At 34.8% G+C, this 18,741-nt stretch overlaps 1 protein-coding gene across 2 annotated transcripts in view; it reads right to left on the reverse strand.

Annotated features, from left to right (window-relative positions):
- TTN (titin) overlaps positions 1-18,741 on the reverse strand; it is a 270,912-nt gene that overhangs the window by 159,851 nt on the left and 92,320 nt on the right. For both annotated transcript variants that reach the window (XM_073019847.1, XM_073019846.1), the window contains 24 exons: positions 18,415-18,693; positions 17,530-17,817; positions 17,103-17,390; positions 16,036-16,326; positions 13,995-14,282; positions 13,334-13,426; positions 12,926-13,211; positions 11,656-11,836; positions 11,360-11,449; positions 10,993-11,260; positions 10,630-10,890; positions 8,932-9,141; positions 8,646-8,723; positions 8,517-8,543; positions 8,029-8,088; positions 7,612-7,695; positions 5,664-5,738; positions 3,971-4,018; positions 2,719-3,123; positions 2,220-2,282; positions 1,718-1,795; positions 1,485-1,562; positions 809-895; positions 499-579 (listed from right to left, as the gene is read on the reverse strand). In XM_073019847.1, coding sequence (XP_072875948.1) covers positions 499-579; positions 809-895; positions 1,485-1,562; positions 1,718-1,795; positions 2,220-2,282; positions 2,719-3,123; positions 3,971-4,018; positions 5,664-5,738; positions 7,612-7,695; positions 8,029-8,088; positions 8,517-8,543; positions 8,646-8,723; positions 8,932-9,141; positions 10,630-10,890; positions 10,993-11,260; positions 11,360-11,449; positions 11,656-11,836; positions 12,926-13,211; positions 13,334-13,426; positions 13,995-14,282; positions 16,036-16,326; positions 17,103-17,390; positions 17,530-17,817; positions 18,415-18,693 — 3,987 coding nt within the window. The remainder of the gene's footprint in view (positions 1-498; positions 580-808; positions 896-1,484; positions 1,563-1,717; positions 1,796-2,219; positions 2,283-2,718; positions 3,124-3,970; positions 4,019-5,663; positions 5,739-7,611; positions 7,696-8,028; positions 8,089-8,516; positions 8,544-8,645; positions 8,724-8,931; positions 9,142-10,629; positions 10,891-10,992; positions 11,261-11,359; positions 11,450-11,655; positions 11,837-12,925; positions 13,212-13,333; positions 13,427-13,994; positions 14,283-16,035; positions 16,327-17,102; positions 17,391-17,529; positions 17,818-18,414; positions 18,694-18,741) is intronic.

The raw sequence follows: 18,741 nt of genomic DNA on the forward strand, positions 1-18,741 counted from the left end.
ATGGTATTTCCACCACACAGACACAAAGATAGAAACAATCTCAGAAACACAGATAAGAACAAAATGCCGTAAAATAGGAGGTAATAAGTTTTGAGTATTTATTAACATTTAAAAATATACTTTTTTGGACTGTAACTTTACATAATCTAATTTTTAATAATGGTGGTGTTAAACTACTGGCTAGCAAAATTCCTGAAAATGTAACCATAGGCACTGATGAGCTGGTATGAACTAGCTCCAGGACGCTGTATTTCCAAATAACAGGTGATGAGATTGCAGACTCTCTGAATCTGGGAATGGAGCCTCCAATAATTTTCACTTTTCTCCCCTGTGCCTTCCTAATGGTTCTTCCCATCCCCCATCACATCCTTTGTACATAGTGGCTATAGGTATGCAGACTGTGACTAAATCTGTTATTTAATACTAACATAAATGTTTACTATGGAATATGTATTATTATTAAAAGACTAGTTTAAACTTAGAATGAATTACTAATACCTTTAGGTGGTGGTTCAACCCTTTTGGAAACAGCAACGTGAATTTTCTCTTCAGTAACAGTTTCCTTTTGTACCTCGGGGACTTAAAAAATGTACATTATAATTACTGATACGCCATGTTGCGGGTGGTAATTGTAATTTACAAAGAACATTAAAATAAAATGAAAACAGAGACAAACATGAAATGAAAAAGAAGACAGAGAATTTACAAAGAGACAGAAATGTCTACATGATCACAAGTTAAACAAGAGGGATAAAAATCTGCCTAAAACCCTTCCATTTGAGCCCCCACATTCCAGTTTGCCTTATACCTGTGACTGACACCTCCTCCTCTGTGTGAGAAGCAAAGAACATCTTTTCTTCTGAAATAACCATCTTCTTTGTATGCACAGCTGGTACTTTAAAGAGAGTATTTCACATTAGTATTTCTTTTTTTAGTACAAGACATCAGATCAAACACATGGATTTTATACTCAAGTATTTCGACACAGAATGAGTGGGTTAATATGGTAGCTTGAGAACAAATTCAGTATTGACAAGAAAACAAATCATCTTTTGATCTATAGGGACAAACAACACATGCAGCCTTCATCAAACATTCTTAAATGAGAATCAAATAGACACAACTTCTTCACACACAATGTTGTGCTTTTCCAAATCTGTTAGGGTCTATTTCTATAAATAAGAGGACAGGGAATATTATATGCAATGGAATGCATTGCATAGTAAAGTTAGCAAACTACCGATTAAACACAAACCTTCCTTATAATAAAAAATGTAATTTTTAAGCAGAACTAGAAACAAAGTAGATAATGTTATTATTTAAATTGAACATATGTGCAACTCAACGTAAGACTTGTATTATGTAAAAATGTGGTTTTTTTTGGTCATTTCAGATTTGTGAGTTACTTAGCAATATATGTACACATGTCCATACACATAAATAAAAAAAAATTGAACTTGTAGCTGAAAAACAAAGATGTATACCTTTCACTTCAATAACTTCTTCCTGTACTGGAGTCCGGGAAGGTTTTTGTGGAACAATCTTCTTTGAAACTTCAGGTACTTTAAAAATATGTACAAATATATTTGTATTTTGAAGAATGTTGCTTTGCACAAAATTTAAAAGTATTTGATTATATAAAGAACTAACGTGAGTATAGATCAGTAAACACATTACTTGTGTACATGGGTGCTAGGAACGTTTGAAATGATAATACCTTTGGTGACTTGAACTTTTTCTTCCTCCATTCTTCGAGAAGTCTTTTCAATTTTTTCAATTACTGGCTTCTTTATAACTGCAAGCATTTTAAAGAAATTGCAGTACTTTTAGAATTCCTATTAAAAATCTCTCTCTCTGTCTCTCTCGCTCTGTGTTTATACACACCTATATGTATATATGCAGATATATGTATCATTTTTTAAAGAGAGAGACGAGTTTGGTGCTTTGACCTTTATGCACAACTTTGAACTTCGGGTACAAGTTTCTGTACTTAACATATTTTGGCTATATTTAAGTTTACCATAACAATTTTTATCATCTTTTGATTTTTTAAATTAAATGAATTAGATAGAAATTTTAAGAAAAAAAATCATTCACAATAAAGCTTAGAGAAGAAGTTGTGCCTATTGGATTGAACTGCTGATTTATACATTGCTGCCAAACAAGCCATGATAATGATGTCGATGCTCTAGTCTATTTAAATATTTCCAATTACTTACCTTTAGGAGGTGGTGGTGCTTTCTTTTCAGGTACTTTGGCTGGAACTTTTCTCTCACGTGATTCTTTAATAAAAACACAGGAATAAGAAGGGATGCTTAAATAAGTTCTCTTAGGTTGTGTTAATTCCAAATGAGATAAGGTAAGGATAACATATAATTTTGGGATCGTTATAACCAACACAATTCTTAGTGCTAGGTTTTGAAGCAGGATCAAGCAGAGATGCAACAAGGCAGTAAAAGTAAAACTTGAACTTCTGCATTAGAAATTAGCACTTGGAATTTAGTGTTAGTAATAAGACTAAATGATTTAGCTTGTAATATCAAAGCATGAAAGTAACTCTAAAGAAAATAACTTTTAAAAGATTTCTAACCTTAAAAAAATCTAAGATCATTTTATCTATTTCACATAAACTGCAAATCAGGTTCATAGCATTGACAATTTAATGAACTGAGCAAAAATGAAGAAAAGAGGGAAACAAATCATTCAGTTTATACATACCTTCATAGACCTCCTTTTGAACTTGAATTACTTCCCTTTCTTGGTAAGCCTCTTCCCACTCTTCCTCCCCTTCGTCATAGCCTTCTTCCCTTTCATAGTATTCTTGCCCTTCTTCAAAATCTTCTTCCCATTCCTCATGAACTTCCCTTTTAGCTTCTACCTTGGTCTCTTCATAGTATTCATCTGGTTCTTCATAATAAGGTTGTTCAAATGGCTCTGTGTATGGTTCTACCTCCAGTTCGTCATAAGGTTCTTCGAAAGATTCAATGAAAACTCTCTTCTCCTTGTGGACTGCTTGCTTTTTCTCATACACAGCTTCTTTTTCTTTCTGAACCTCTTGCTTTCTGGTTATAGTCATTATTTTTACTTCTTCAGCTTTAGAGGATACATCAATGATTTCAGGACCTAAAATAGATAAAGAGACTATTAGCACATTAATTCTATCCATCCAACTGCTTCACTAAACAAAAATCTACCTAGTTAAACAACATCAGTATTTCAGATCTATTTTATTGAGAATCCTTTTTTTTGTATTGGTTCCATTTAAATTTTTGACTATGGAACACAGTAGAGTATCAAGATACATTCTACTGTTGATTTGAGGATTTTTCCAGTGCGAAAAAATGGATTCAATAAATATTATCAAATGGACACAACTTCCATTATTCCATGAGAGCTCCAGTTTGCAGAACCCCTAGTTTCTTCCAATGGAATAGTTTTAACATTCGATAAGTTTATGGAATTTATATTTAATACTTAAACAGTTAACCTTTTAAAAAAGTTCTGATTATGATTTAAAACACATTTCTAATTTTAAACCTACATTTTTGACTATTGCATAGGATCCCTTAGTCAGTTTAATAAAAACAACATTTAAAATTATGTAACCAAGATAATTAGGTACTTTTAGATAACAGATTTTAAAAGTTCTTAAGGGCTCTCATTATTTATATGACTCTTAACATTTGGTTAACTACAATTAGAAAAATAAGGAATGGCCCCTCCTTTTTAGCCCTCACTGCTTCTTTCTCTGAGACCATTGCACAGAGGCAGCATAAACATCTGCCTGGGTTTCTTTTCCTGGGAAAGGGGCAATATGAAATAGCCATCATTTCTAATGCTAAATTTAACACAGCAGAGGAGACTCCACAACTTTGCAATAAGTTGGAAGCCTAATATTTAAAATAAGAATAGTCAGCAGAAGTGCAAATCTCAGGAATAAACAGAATAAAAATAATTTCTCTTTATTTACCTTTTGCTGGAATTAAGGTAGTAGGAGGTGGAGGCTTCTTGACAATCTCTGGGAGTTTAAAAACATAAAAATGGGTGTTTATTTTTAGATTACATTATTATTAATGTTTACTAATCCTGCACATCATTGTTAGTTGTTTGTAGGAGCTATGACTACTAAGAATACACCAGTCTTTCCAGGAATCATAATAATGCTTTTATAAATTCCAAATCTAGCTCATTAGAAATGCTATGCAATGCCATATTAACAAAAAACAAACATGCAAAAGGCCAAAGTTTGATTCTAGTTTAGATTGATTTATAATAAGTTAACATGAAGCATGAAGAGAATATTTAATATGTCCAATGCTAAAAATAATGCATTAGACATTTTCAATTACTAACTATAAAGTTCACGAAATATCCATGCTTTTTGAGTGTCCTCTTATTCCATGATGTTTCACAAATGACCACTCAGAAAAGTCTGAATGATGAATGATGCCTTGTGCTTCCATATTTTCCTTCTTTATGGAGGTTGTTGTACTCTAATCTTAGTCAAATGGGTTAAAACTATTTGTTTAAATGTAGTTATCCAACTGTTTTCCTAAAAATCTTCCAGGATATATTGAAAGTTAAAGTGATTTGAATTGATTCTCCTTCATAAAGTATTTTTTCTTCAAATATTGATATTTAGATCACCTAAATTAGGAAGGATACTGAGGTGGGTTGCAGCAACCTCTTAAAATTAGCAGCAACCCTTGCTCTTCTATTGATGTGACTTTATCAAGACCAGCTGTTGGGCACTTCCAAGTTCATTGCAGCATTATTCACAAAGACCAAGTCATGGAAACACCCTAAGTGTCCATCAATGGATGAATAGATAAGGGAAAGGTGGTACATACGTACACAGTGGAATACTATTCAGCCTTATAAAAAAAAAGGGAATTTTGTCATTTGTGACAACATGGATAGAATTGGAGATTATGCTAAGTGAAATAAGCCAGGCACAGAAAGACAAAGACTGTAAGTTCTCACTTAGATGTGGAACTAAAAAAGTTGAACTCATAAAGTGTAGAATGATGGTTACAGAGCCTGGGAATTTGAGGGAATGGGGAAATGTTGGCCAAAGGGTACAAAATCTTAGCTAGACAGGAGAAATATGGCTTTTCTTGAGATCTGTTGTACAGAGTGGTGAATATAGTCAATAATAGTGTATTGTACATTTCATATTCGCTGAAGAGTAAATTTCAAATATTCTCACCACAAAAATGTTAAGTATTTGAGGTGATGGATATGTTAATTGGCTTGATTTAATTATTCCATATTGTATTCACAGATCATAACATCACTTTGTACCCCGTAAATATATACACAATAGTAAATCGTCAATTTACAATAAAATAAAAAAGAAAAAAAAAGAATAGCTGTTGGACTTCTGGGCAAGACCTTCTTTAAATTATCATCCAGAAAAAACCAGAATACACTGGTGTTGTCATTGGTTCCCAGGGGCTCAGGAGGACAGGAAAGAGCAAAGGGAGAAAAAAGGAAGTTGAGAAAGAGAGAGTGAGGACTGAGTCAAAGAGGGTGAAAGTGAGTGAAGGGAGAGGTACCATTTTGTGATTGCAAATTCTTACCCTTCCTTCACCCTCCACTATTTAGGATTTAAAAGTTTTAGCCAAGAAAAAAGTATTAAGACTGCTTTTTCATTATAATACCTTCACGTGGTGTCACCTCTTCTTTGGGCTTTGCAACAACTTTTTTGGCATCTTTCTTCACAGCCTTTTTGGTAACTAAAAAAATAATAAAAAAAAGTTTTCTGGTATAAGTAACTAAAATGCTTTCAGGAAACTAGGAATTTCATTGAAATATTTTATTTTTCCAAATGTTGATAGTAGTGAGCTTCTGCACATTACTACAAGATATTTGTTTTGGAAAGATCTAGGACTAGATGCAAAAAAATTGTTTTGGAGGGATATAGAAAATGTACTGTGATCTTACATCTTCACTGATTTTGTGTCTGCTAAGAGTTAAAGTTTTCAGAACATGGGGTGTGAATCTAAGTGATAGCATAAATAGAAAAGTACACATTTTCATCCTTGTTTCACTTAGGGATGAACACAAATATGTTAGAAGGAAGAGTAACAAGTGGGTTTAAAGTCCTTTGTTGTGCTGCTGTTATACCTTAACCACATTTCCTAATCATACTTGATTATGGCCTTTCGTATTCATGAATAAAGAACACTCTCTTTTAATTTTTAAAACATTATTTAACTTCTCAAGTTTCACAGTGAGTTCTCAAACTTAGCCATGTTGATACTACCAGTCAAAGAACAAATCATTCATTAACATAAGTTGTTATTTTTGACAACAGAAATAGAAATGGAAATCCAGGCCGGGCACGGTGGCTCAAGCCTGTAATCCCAGCACTTTGGGAGGCCGAGACGGGCGGATCACGAGTTCAGGAGATCGAGACCATCCTGGCTAATATGGTGAAACCCCGTCTCTACTAAAAAATACAAAAAACTAGCCGGGCGAGGTGGCGGGCGCCTGTAGTCCCAGCTACTCGGGAGGCTGAGGCAGGAGAATGGCGTAAACCCGGGAGGCGGAGCTTGCAGTGAGCTGAGATCCGGCCACTGCACTCCAGCCTGGGCGACAAAGCGAGACTCCATCTCAAAAAAAAAAAAAAAGACAAATGGAAATCCAATTTATGATTGTTGATTCTTGTTCCTCCCTGTTCTCACAGCTCGATAAAATCTTTATGTTGGTATGAACCATAAAAATGCTTCTCTTTGTTAATGAGGTTGCATTAGTCACAAAATTGGAAGTTTCTAACTGAATTTCCTCTAAGACTGGCTTGAAAAATAGGTCAAACTTTTAATGCCAATTGTAGTGGATGTTAAGGGCCTACCATGTCCGCCCCTTGAATCTACTACAGTAGTAGTGACTTAGCTATAGAAAAGTGTGATTTTGACACACAGAATTTTTTTCTGACCATGCTGGGAGAATTCTGACAGCATTTCTGAACTCCCTATAACTCCAGAAAGTCCCAGGAAATCTGTTGTCTAATTTAGTTGAGCAACTTTGGGACACAAATAGTACAATTTCTCTGCTGAATATTTGAGAGGAGCAATTCCTTGGAACGCTTAAGATTTCTTTATTGGTGAGATCATGCCTTAGGTACAAAAGAAGTCAAATATTTCATAAGTATTCTAAATCATATTTTTTGTAACAAAATAGTAAAATTTAAAGAGTAGTTAATACTACAAATTGAGAAGAACCACAAGCTATAATTTTCAATTTAACTGTAAACTACTACGGTTTATTTCCATAAGCTGCACTAGAAATTGGTTCCATTATTCTTTTTGTTATACTTAGTAGTTAAGAAAATACGAAACATAAAATTAATTCTACATTAATGTTTCAGTAATTCCATTTAAATAAAATATTTTAATAGCAACATAGTATTTTGTTTGATGATTTTCAGAGTTTTAAGCACATGACTTACACATTTAGTTAGCTAATACTTTGAGAAAATAATTTACATTTTGAAAGGCAATTCCACCTCTTGACCACTAGAGGGCCAATGTGTTGTATTAAGCAACATTTTTCGGGTCAGCAGAGTGAAATTCTTATTTCGACGTCTAGGTAGATGAGGTATAATACCTTCAATACGTTTTGCTGGTGGTTTCTTTTCTTCGGGTGTTGGTAGCAAAAGGGGGATAGGAGGAGCAACCACAGGAGGGATTTCTGAAGAAAATAAATGCCGTTAGTAACATGTTTTAGTTTCCTATTTTGCGTAAAATATAATGAATAGTCTCATGCATTTCTTTCAGTACTTCAAAGGTATTATAGTACCAATTCATCAATCAGAACAAATAAAAGTAGCATCTATTTATTACTGGAACTACTTTGTTTTTTTTTTTTTTTTACTTTAATTTCTAATTGCTCACTGAAGAATACAACATGGAAGGGTTTGTTCTGACTCTGCTGCAGTTTGGGCGTTGGTATAAAGTTTTGTACAGATTCGTAGTGCTAGAATATTGCTGCTCCAAGCTCAGATGCTGAGGTTCTGGGTCTTACCTTCTGGTGGTACTGCTCTAATAGGCATGGTTGGGATTGGAACTCTGGAGTCAGGAATATCTGGAAAGGGACATGTAATGATAACCATAGAGAGACTGAGAACAAGCTATTTATTAGACCCTAAGATATGTCAGGCATATCTAACGGAAGAATCTAATAGACAGACAAAATAATATTAGTATTCTTTTGTATGCAGCCACATAGGTAAGTTTTGCTTGCTGTCAAAATTTGTTTCATTCTGTGGCCATTCTATTTGGCATGATTCTAGCATCAGCTGAGTGAGACCTTATTATCTCTGATTTGCCATACTCACAAAGTTTAACATTTTATTATTTGACTGAAAGTAATTTTACTGAATAACACTTTTATTGAAAAATATTTTATCCAAAAGAGAAAGATATCTTATACGTTTTAGTTTGGCTTCTATGATTTACAAAATTATGCTGAATTTATTGTAAGCAAGGATTGATTTTTACAAAACAACTTACCAGGAGGCTTCAGCTCAAGTTTGATTTCTGCAAAATAAAAAAAAAAATGATATTTTTTTGTTGAGAATGGTATAGGTAGGCTACGTGTTTCAAAGATGGCAGGGTGGCTTTCAGATGGCGCTCCCTCACCTTTCGTCGTTAGGTATAACTCTGCCGTGCTTCTTGCTTCACCTCTTGGCTCCAGCCGAGCGATGACCGAGTAGACACCTAGGGAGAAAAATCATCCAACTTTTGTTTTCTGATATGTTGCAAATAACACTTCTTTACTTCAATATATGTATGTGTTTATTTACACTTGTCTTTTCTAAAAAAGCATTCTAGATAGAATTAGAGCATGAGCGCATACAGGGTAGAAATACAGAAAACAGATGAGCCTTCAATTATACATTCACTGGAAAACTGTCAATGAAATCACCTTCATCGTCTGGGGTCACGTTGTGGATGGTCATATAATGGCAGCGACCGTCATTCCTGAAGTTGTACTTCTGGCTCTCTGTCAGTTCTGTTGGTCCTTTGTACCATGTTACAATGGCGTCATCAAAGGACACTTCACACTCGAAGGTGGCAGACTGATGCTCACTCACCACAATGTTCTGTATACGCTTTGTAAACTGAATTGGTTCAGCTGTTTAAGTACAAAGAGAGTTCAAAGCTAGGTTATATAGAGAGGAATTTCTTTTACTTGCTTTTGCCTCAGATACTTAAAATCTCCATCTTTGTACCCAGTTATAAAATGGCAAGAAAAGTTCAAAAATCCAAAATGAAAAGAAATGCACACTTCTTTGCATCATTAACAAAAAAGTATCCCAATACTTAAGTGTATTCCTGCCGGACGAATGTAGCAAAGTGTAAAGAAATTATTGTGAGCCCTTAAAATATTTATATACAGGACATATTAAAGAGAGCTTATGACCCAAAGTCAAATTAAATTTTAAAAGTGTTAGGGCACACAAACTTAATTGTACTCTGTAACTTATTCCTCTGTGAAATTCTTTCTTGCCTCAGTAAAATGATTTCTGCTATTCAGGATCTAGAATTGTTTAATATGTACAACTTTTCTTGTAAAATAATTTCAAACTCAATAGGAAATCTGCACTTCTAAATTTCACAAAAAAATTTTAGAGTTTGGAAATCTGCTAAGTACATAGGGGCACAAATAAAGGATCTGTGTGGATGGCAGGAGTGTTTTCTAGAAGAGGATGGAGGGGAGGGTCTTATACGTATAACAGTACCATAAAATCTTAGAAATCACAGTACTCTGGTGAGCTCTATTTACTAAATAATTATATTAAAAATATCATTTATTTAAAAAATAATTAGTACTTGCAGCTGGACCTTTACTTTGAAAATCATTTAAAATACAACCAGTCACTGATATTCATTGTAAGGTAAGCCAGAAAAGTTGACATGTTTATGTAAATCGAATGTCATATATTTGTGTTTCAGCAAATACAAATGGGCACCAATAGCTGAAAGCAGATGCTATTATAACCAAAATTTTTCTCAATATTTTGAGAAAGTTTGAGGGTGTCTTTGGAAAATGCATATAATCAATTAGGAAATGAATGTTGTTTCTCCTAAATTCTGAGATTTCACTTAATTTCAGAGATTCAGAAGGTTGAAACATGATCTGAAAATGAAATAAATATTTTTTGAAAAATAATTGCTAATTGCACATGACATGTTAATTTTATCTACATAATTTTGTACAGAGAAAGTCAGACTATGTCCTATAAACAAAATATCAATTCCTCACCAAGATCCTCCAGATTTACAGCTATGAGATCTTGTCCTTTCCTAGACTTCTTTCTACAATCCTAGATATGAGAATCATGAAATTTAGACTTTAGACAGAAATTACTGTTAAAGATTATGTCTTAGACTAGATTAAAATCTAAAAGAATGACGCAAAAGAATTGACACTCATTTGAATATTTCCCGTGTGCTTCTGTATGAACTTTGAGATGTGAGTGAATACTATGAGAACGTGTGTTGGGAAATAAGAACACATGACCACTTTGATGTCTATCTAAAGGCAGGGCTGCAGGCGTCCTGCACAGCATTTGCCGTTGACCTATGCTGTACCACAAGGACTCCACAGTGTTTCACGCACCTTCGATTCTGAGTTCTGCTGAAGTTTCAAGGTCTTCATATTTGCAGGTGTACTGACCCTGGTCTTCTGCTCGAACATCTGCAATGGTCAATTTGTGGACTTTGTGTTCCACTTCTGTTTTATGTCTACCTTGGGGTTTAAGGATTCTGCCATTTCTGAACCATTCAGATTTTACATTTGGTACAGAAAACTGGCATGTCATGGTGCAAGTCTGGCCTTCTTTCAGAGTCACGTCCTGAAGATGCCGTTCCCACGCAGGCTCTGTTCATGTGATACAACACACATTTTGTTCAATATCACACGCAGATGTGCTCAACAGTAATTTAAATCTCGCAAGTATTTCATAAGCCTTTTCTAACTTACCAATTACGGTTAGTTTAGCGCTAGCGATGTGTGGGCCACAAACCAATCGATAATTGCCCTGGTCTTTAAGTTGACAGTTTTTGACTCTGAGTGTATGTCGGTCACCATCGATGCTTATTTCAAATTTATCACTGGGTTCCAGTTTTTGAGTTCCTTTATACCATGAAAGCTTGATTTCTGGATAATTAATTTTAATGTCAATTTCAAAGACAGCATCATTATCTTTCAAAACTGTCTGATTTTCGATGTCCTTGATCAGAGTGACAGGCTAGGAGAATAAAGAATGAAAACACATTTGTTACTCCTTCCCTTATAATAATACTCAATCACAACTTGTTCATTTTATTATCAGCATAATTCTTTTTACCTCTGTCTGTGACAGTCTTTGCTGAATAAATGATACAAGTTCCTCAAATTCCTTTTCGTCCTTTTCTGACCTCTCTATTTCTTCAATTTCCTGAGAAGAACAAAAATGATAGGTATTACATATGAAACAAAATGTGATTTAGAGGATGCATGACTATATTCAACTTCATTCTGGATGCTGGTTAGGTCATATTAAATGATGTCATATAACTATAGGATTCTGGTAATTCAAAGGGAATGTGTGAGATGTTTTAAATGTGACTTTTTTAGGATGATGCTATATATGAAGGAGCATACCAGTCTATGTGTCTCTTCTTCTTGGCTTTGCTTGAGCAGTTCAAATGCTTGAAGAAGACCTCGGAAGTCAGTGATTCCATACATGCGGGCATATTTTTCATATTCTTTAGGATCAACATTTTTGAGAAGTTCCATTATATCAATTTCCTCTTCTTCCCCAGCTTTCTTTAAGATTGGAGTCCTAAATAAAATTTAAAAAGTAAGGATAAATCACCTGTCTTCTATTTATTTTTAATTGTCTATCATCATTCAAAGATTATGTACTTCATTAAGGTTTTCTTGTTCTTTATTCAATAAATATTAATTTTACCACGTTAGCTGTGAAATAATTTTAAAATGTGGGTTTGGAGATGGAGTGGATTAAAATCAGATGGATTAGGACCATTGTTATAAAATATAGACATTGGATCAAAAATTTTAAGAAAGGAAAGAATAATAGAAGTATTTCTGTAAACTTCATAACCAAAGAACCTAGTTAATGAATTATAATATCAGAAAAAAATAATAATAGCAATGGAAAACTTTAATAATAGAATAGTATACATCTCATGGAAAAGATTTATGGGAATTGAGTGTGGATTTAATTCAATAATTATGTTGAAAAATAAACCATATTGAAATGGATGATAATTATGGAAAATGTTTAAAACAGTTGTTTTAGAGAACCATTCATAACATAATAAATTATAATAGAAACAAAAATTTCATACCTAGGCACAGACAATACTAGGGTTTCTTTAGGCCATTTCTTTTTGTTTAAAAATCGTAATAGACATTCACCTCATTCTTAAAACTTTCTCTTACATTCAGAAATTGATTCTAATGAAACAAGAACACCCAGATGTTTTTGCTTATCTGCTTCTGTTAAAATGTCTATATGCCTATGTTTTTTAACAATCTGAATCATGAGATGGATGGCCCATGCCTTTTGAGAGATTCCTTTTGTGAATGGAACATTACCGTTGTCCCTCTGAATGCACAGGAGATTGGCTTCAAGAGGCCTGTGGCTAGATGCTGAAGTCCCTGATGTAAAATGGCATAGTATTTGCATGTAACCTATGCACATCCTCCTGTATACTTCATCTCTAGATTACTTATAATATCTAACACAATGTAAGTGCTGTGTAAATGGTTGTTATGCTGTATTGTTTATTTGTATTTTTAAAATTTTTGTTCTTTAAAACTTTCCACTGGGGCTGGTTGACTGTGGATGCGGAACCCGCTTACACCGAGGGCTGACTGTACAATTTGTGGTTTTTATTGAACTCACTTTTTCAGCATTGCTCTAAGATCGCCTTCAATTTTCTCTTGTTTCTTCCTTTCATCCACCTGTAAGTTAACATTACTTTCAATTTCACCATGTTTGTTAAATGCCACGCATCGGTATAACCCAGAATCAGTTTTTGTGGTGTCTCTAATCTCCAGTTTTGCTTCATCGCCTTTTTGGTGGATGAAAACACGACCTCCTTGGTTCAGCTGTCTCCACTTCCCTTTTGTCCATTTAACATTTGGGATTGGGTCACCTCCAACTTTTGCAATGAAGGTTGCAGTGGTTTCTAAGGAATAATGAAGACAAATGAATAAAAATTTAATTTTCTAAAATCAGTTCTTCCAAAATTAAATCATAAGTAAAAGGTACCAGATAGATGAAGATGCACTTCTCATGAAGTACACTTACTTTCTACGACTCTGATACTCTGAGGTTCTGATACAAAAAAGAGTCTTCCATCTACTGCAGCTTTCTTGGCTGCTGGGGCCACAGCTGGTTTGTCTGAAAAAACGTTTACATGTTTTGTTACTACAATCACCTCAGAATTGTAATAAATATCCCCCTTTTTAAAATAAGCCTTAGGAGGTTGGCAGTGTGATAAGTAAGTACTGCAGAATTCTCTTCCTATGTAACGGTGGGTTACAGAAGATAAAGCAGCTTCTCAGACATTTATGCTAATGATAGCTATCAAAGGTTGAACTATAATCATGTTAGTAGTGTCAATATTTTTAGACCTGGTTTTATTTTTTCCAGGTGTATCACACCAGCCTACTTTCTATCACATTATTATAGCATCATTTTTGGAACTGCATTAATTAAATCTTACTGGATATGGTGAAAAGAGGTTCAAGAAGAGTGGTAAACTTGTAATAATTTCAGATACTTTGTATTGACATTATTTCTGTTAAATTATCTAATATTTCAATTATAATAAGGAGCCTACAAATTGCAGATGAGCAACAACTGATATTTCTAAAAATCTGATTCCATTTCTAGTGAAATTGTAATAAGCAAATAAACATGAGTAGTGGCTGGCTTGAACTGCGTAATACTTTTGAGGTGTCTGTACCTTTAATGGTCACTTTTGATTTGGTAGTGTCACTTCCAGCCACATTTGAAGCTTTACACACATAATCTCCCGAATCTGCTTTAGCCACATCTCTGAGTTCCAGTACAGCTGTCCCTCTAGCAAAGCTGAAGCTGCATCTGTCTGAAGGCTTTATTTCCCTGCCAGACTTCAACCACTGGATCCTAATTGGCTCAGATCCCTGGACATGGCAGCTGAGCTGCACATATTCTCCTTCACTCACTGTTACTGGAGTAAGGTGCTGATCAAATACAGGTGGCTTCTTAGGTTCTGGAATTGAAAAGGTATTTTCATGAGGAACATAAAGGCAAAAAAAGTATTAAATTCCACAAGAGAAACAAATAAAGAGAAAACCGGTTTTGCCTCTAACAGGTAACACTGGTTGCTGTAGTAGAACAGAATTATGTGTCTGGTTTATTCCTCTCTAAAGACAGTAGTTTAAATTTGTTGGATTTTTAAAAACGATAAAGGTTTAAAAACAAGCAAAGAACACATGACATGCTGCCCACAAATTGCCCCAGCATCTGTGTCCTGACTAAGCACTGCAGACTTTGGCAGTTACTATAAACTTCTTTACCATGTAGCACACTATTAATTCTCTCAAACCTGTGTACAGCTGCGTTTTTGCTGAACCCTGAAAATGAAGGGCTTATTTGGGAATTCTGCTTATCTCCAGCAGCAGTGATTGCTACCCTCTAGGAAAGAAAGCTAGCATCTGAGTAATACATGAGCCCACATATTTATATGTGATTTTCTCTGATGTTCATCTTTAGCTATTAAATGGAGCCACAGTAGCATTTAAAATCCAATCTTAGCCCAAAGGAATTAGGAGTTGAAGTTCAGTGTTTAACTGAAGACCAATGATGAAGACTCGATGAGTAACATGATAGGAAGGCCATGTACAACTCAGTAGTATATAATGATTTTGTTCAATGGTTCTGAGACCTGTACCTAGAAAGAATAAGGCCATTTTTTTAGTTATTGCAAAGATTAAAACTTCTGATGTCTACCCTTTAAAAAATTTTACAAATAGCTTCAGAATTCTATAGAAAGCATTTATCTGCCGTGGTAAAACCATCATGAATGTAAATCATGAACATAAGCCACTGCTAAGTATATGTTTTTCATTTTATTAAATGTGTTCTAAAACTAAATGCATCTAAATTCCATTAAATGAGTGATGAAATTGGAATTTTAAGACAACTCAGTGATATTTACTTATGAGAAATATCAGTCTATTAATAATAACTTACTATCTGTACACTGTGAGATAATCAACCAGATCATAAGAATTGGTAATCAATTCCAAGCTGCTCTAAGAGTTTAGTTTTTAATGTGATTTTGATGAAGCTATGTTGTAATTACTGGAAGCCGTTACAGTGAAGAGAAACAGATAAAGATATCCTTAAACAACATAGTCTATTTCATTGTCTCAAGCTATGATTGTGTATTTAAATACATCTTCCATAATGATATGCAATGTTTTCTACCCATTATTTTTCTTTTTGGGCAAATGTTACCCTTTTGTCTGGGATTAATATTTGTTTGCAGGTCCAAAGCTTTGGGCAATATACATTAAACAATAATCCTTTAGAAATACACTTAGAAAGGAGAAAGTTTCAGACTGTGATATAATGTATAACTCAATAATAGTCAAGTAAGTGTGATATTTGGTGATGAACATTAGAAAAAATTCAAAACAAATGTACTTCATAAAAATATATGTGTCACGTATGCACACATTTCAGAGTATGCTGAAACTTCTAACTACCTAAGGGAATTTGGGGATATGATTTAGAAACCTAAGATATTAGTCCATTAAATGACACCTCCTTTGGGAAGACACAATTAAATCACAATAATTTATATTTTTGGTAAACATGTGGAGTGATAAATACACAGTTAAATAATGTGTATTTATATTTGTTATAACTTACATGGTCAAGATATCATAAGAAATGCACATGGCTATACAACAGGCAGTGAAGAAAAACAACAGGTTGGGGCTGTGAGGATAACTCACCTTTGATGACAATTGAAGATGTGCACAGAGCAGAGCCTGCATCATTGGACACTTTGCATGTGTACAAACCCGCGTCGTTCATGCCTGCTTTCCTGACTTGCAGCACTAATGTGTTGTTCTTGAATGTTATTTCACAGTTAGAAGTTGGTTGTATCTCTATATTATTTTTGTACCAGGCAACAGTTATAGGTTGGGAACCAGCCACACGTCCCTCAAGTTTAAAAGAATTCCCTTCTGTTTCTTCTACTGTCTCTGAGAGTTTTTTAGTGAAACTTGGTGGGATGAGCCGCTCTGTAAGAAATTGCAAGGATATATGAAGTAGAATCCAGAAGCAGATTACTAATATGAAGCTTTTCAAGGAAAAAATCTCATATTTTTAGTTAAAAATCAAGGCTAACCAACTAAATACACTATATCAGTGTATGTTCCTAAACATTTCAGTCTCCTTCTATGAGCTTATTCTAAACTGTTCTTTGACTTACAAGGTGGGTGATAAGAAATAACTCATGGTTATTTACAGAATCACAAATTTGTAAAAAGAAGGGGTAGTCTCAGTATCATATGGAATATGTAAAGTTTTAGAAATATAGATTATAAGCTGGGTGTGGTAGCTCATGCCTGTAATCCCAGCACTTTGGGAGGCCAAGGCGGGCAGATCACTTGACGTCAGGAGCTCCAGACCAACCTGGCCAACATGGTGAAACCCCATTTCTACCAAAAATTACAAAAATTAGTTGGGCATGGTGGTGGGCGCCTGTAATCCCACCTACTCAGGAGGCTGAGGCATGAGAATCACTTGAACCCAGGAGGCAGAGGTTGCAGCGAGCAGAGATGATGCCACTGTACTCCAGCCTGGGTGACAGAGTGAGACCCTGTCTCAAGAAAAGAAAGAAATACAGATTTAAAAAATTACTTCTTCTCTAGATAAACTTATTTCCTCTTAAACGTTTTCTTTTCATTTGTTTAAAAATGTCCTAAACTGCATTCATCATCATAAAAACTACACCTTTAGGATATACTACAAAATGATTACACTTTCGTGGGATCACTTATAAAATAAACAATACCTTTTATATTCAGCTGAGCTGTGCATGAGTCTTTTCCCACTTCATTCACAGCATAGCAGGTATATTGTCCAGAATCTCCTTTGTCTACTTTAAGGACTGTCAGGTGGGCGCTGTTTTCCAGATAACTAATCTGGTAGTTTCCGCCACTTCGTATCTCTCTGTTGTCTTTGGCCCAGCTGACCTTTATCGGTTGTGTGCCTGTGACGTGGCACTCAAAGTCAGCACTTTCTCCCACCACAGCATCCACAGGGGCAAGAGGGATGTCAAAGAAGGGTGGGTTCTTCCCCTCTAATAGTAGAGCAGAAAGACAAGGTTTCAGGCTCAGTATCTGGACCGTGTCAGTTTACTGAAACAGAAATTTCTCCCTAATTTCACATTTGATTACAATACTTTAATTATAGAAATAAAAGTTTAAGAATCCACAAACCTGTAAGAATGAGCCGGGCACTAGAAGAAGCAGAGCCTATAGGGTTTGTAGCTGTGCAAGAATACTGGCCTGCAAGGCTCCGGTCAGTTTTAAAAATATTGAGTGTGGCTGTATTGTCTAAAAATGATGTTTGTACATTTGGGCTGTCTTTCAATGGCTTGCCATCTTTATACCAAGACACAGAGATAGGTTCTGATCCACTTATGGCACAATCAAAAACAACTGGCAGTCCAACTGTTTCTTGAACATCTCTCAATTGTCGAGAAAATGATGGTGGAAGTTTTTGTTCTGTAGGAACAGAATAAAAGTAACAAACACTTTAATTTACTAAATGCTCTTCTCACAATTATATATATACAAAATGCATGTATATATGTGATTTCTTTTAAAAATCAGGAATTATTAACGTCTCTTGAATTAACTTGGAGATAAAGAAAAGCATATAGATTTCTGGAGCAAAAGTATCACTCTGAGACCAACCCTTATGCACAGTAGGTGCAAACCAATCTGAAAACCAGTAAAGCAATTGGTTGGCTGAAGGCATGTCTCTGGGCAAGCAGCAGATTCCTGTAATTTTAAAGACTGCCTTCTAACAATTTGCATGAGATACTTATGGGGTGCAATTAAAAAATATATGATCACTTTTAAAAAAAGATTTAATTATAGAAGCAAATGATTGCATAATCCTTCCAATGAAAGATTTAGTCATATTATTTCTCTCTGTAAAATCCACAGAAAAAGATAAGCCACTAACTGTAAATAGGATTACTTAAGCAGAATATTAAGACTTTGGAAAGATTTTCCGAAAAACAAGGCCTCCCCAGACATTTTAAATCTTGTTCAAAAGAAACACAAATTCGTTCACTTTAAAAATATTGCCATCACCTTGAACGGTAAGGAAAGTTGATGCAGAAACTTCTCCCACGCTGTTTTCAGCTTTGCAGATATATTCTCCACTATCATTAATATCAACCTGGTTGAAAACCAGTGTAGCAACATTATTCCTAAAATGCATTTTGTAGGTCGTAGTGGGTCTCAATTTTGTATCTCCTTTATACCAGGATACCCCAATTTCAGGGGTTCCAGCAAGCTGGCATTGTAGAGAGGCAGAATCTCCAACAGACACCTTAACCGGCTCCAGCTGCTTGACAAAATACGGTGGTTCTGCAACCAAGAGAGATAACCAATCAGTGATGAAGGAGACAGGCCAGA

This window comes from Chlorocebus sabaeus, chromosome 10 (assembly GCF_047675955.1).
Source record: "Chlorocebus sabaeus isolate Y175 chromosome 10, mChlSab1.0.hap1, whole genome shotgun sequence".
Lineage (NCBI taxonomy): Eukaryota > Metazoa > Chordata > Mammalia > Primates > Cercopithecidae > Chlorocebus > Chlorocebus sabaeus.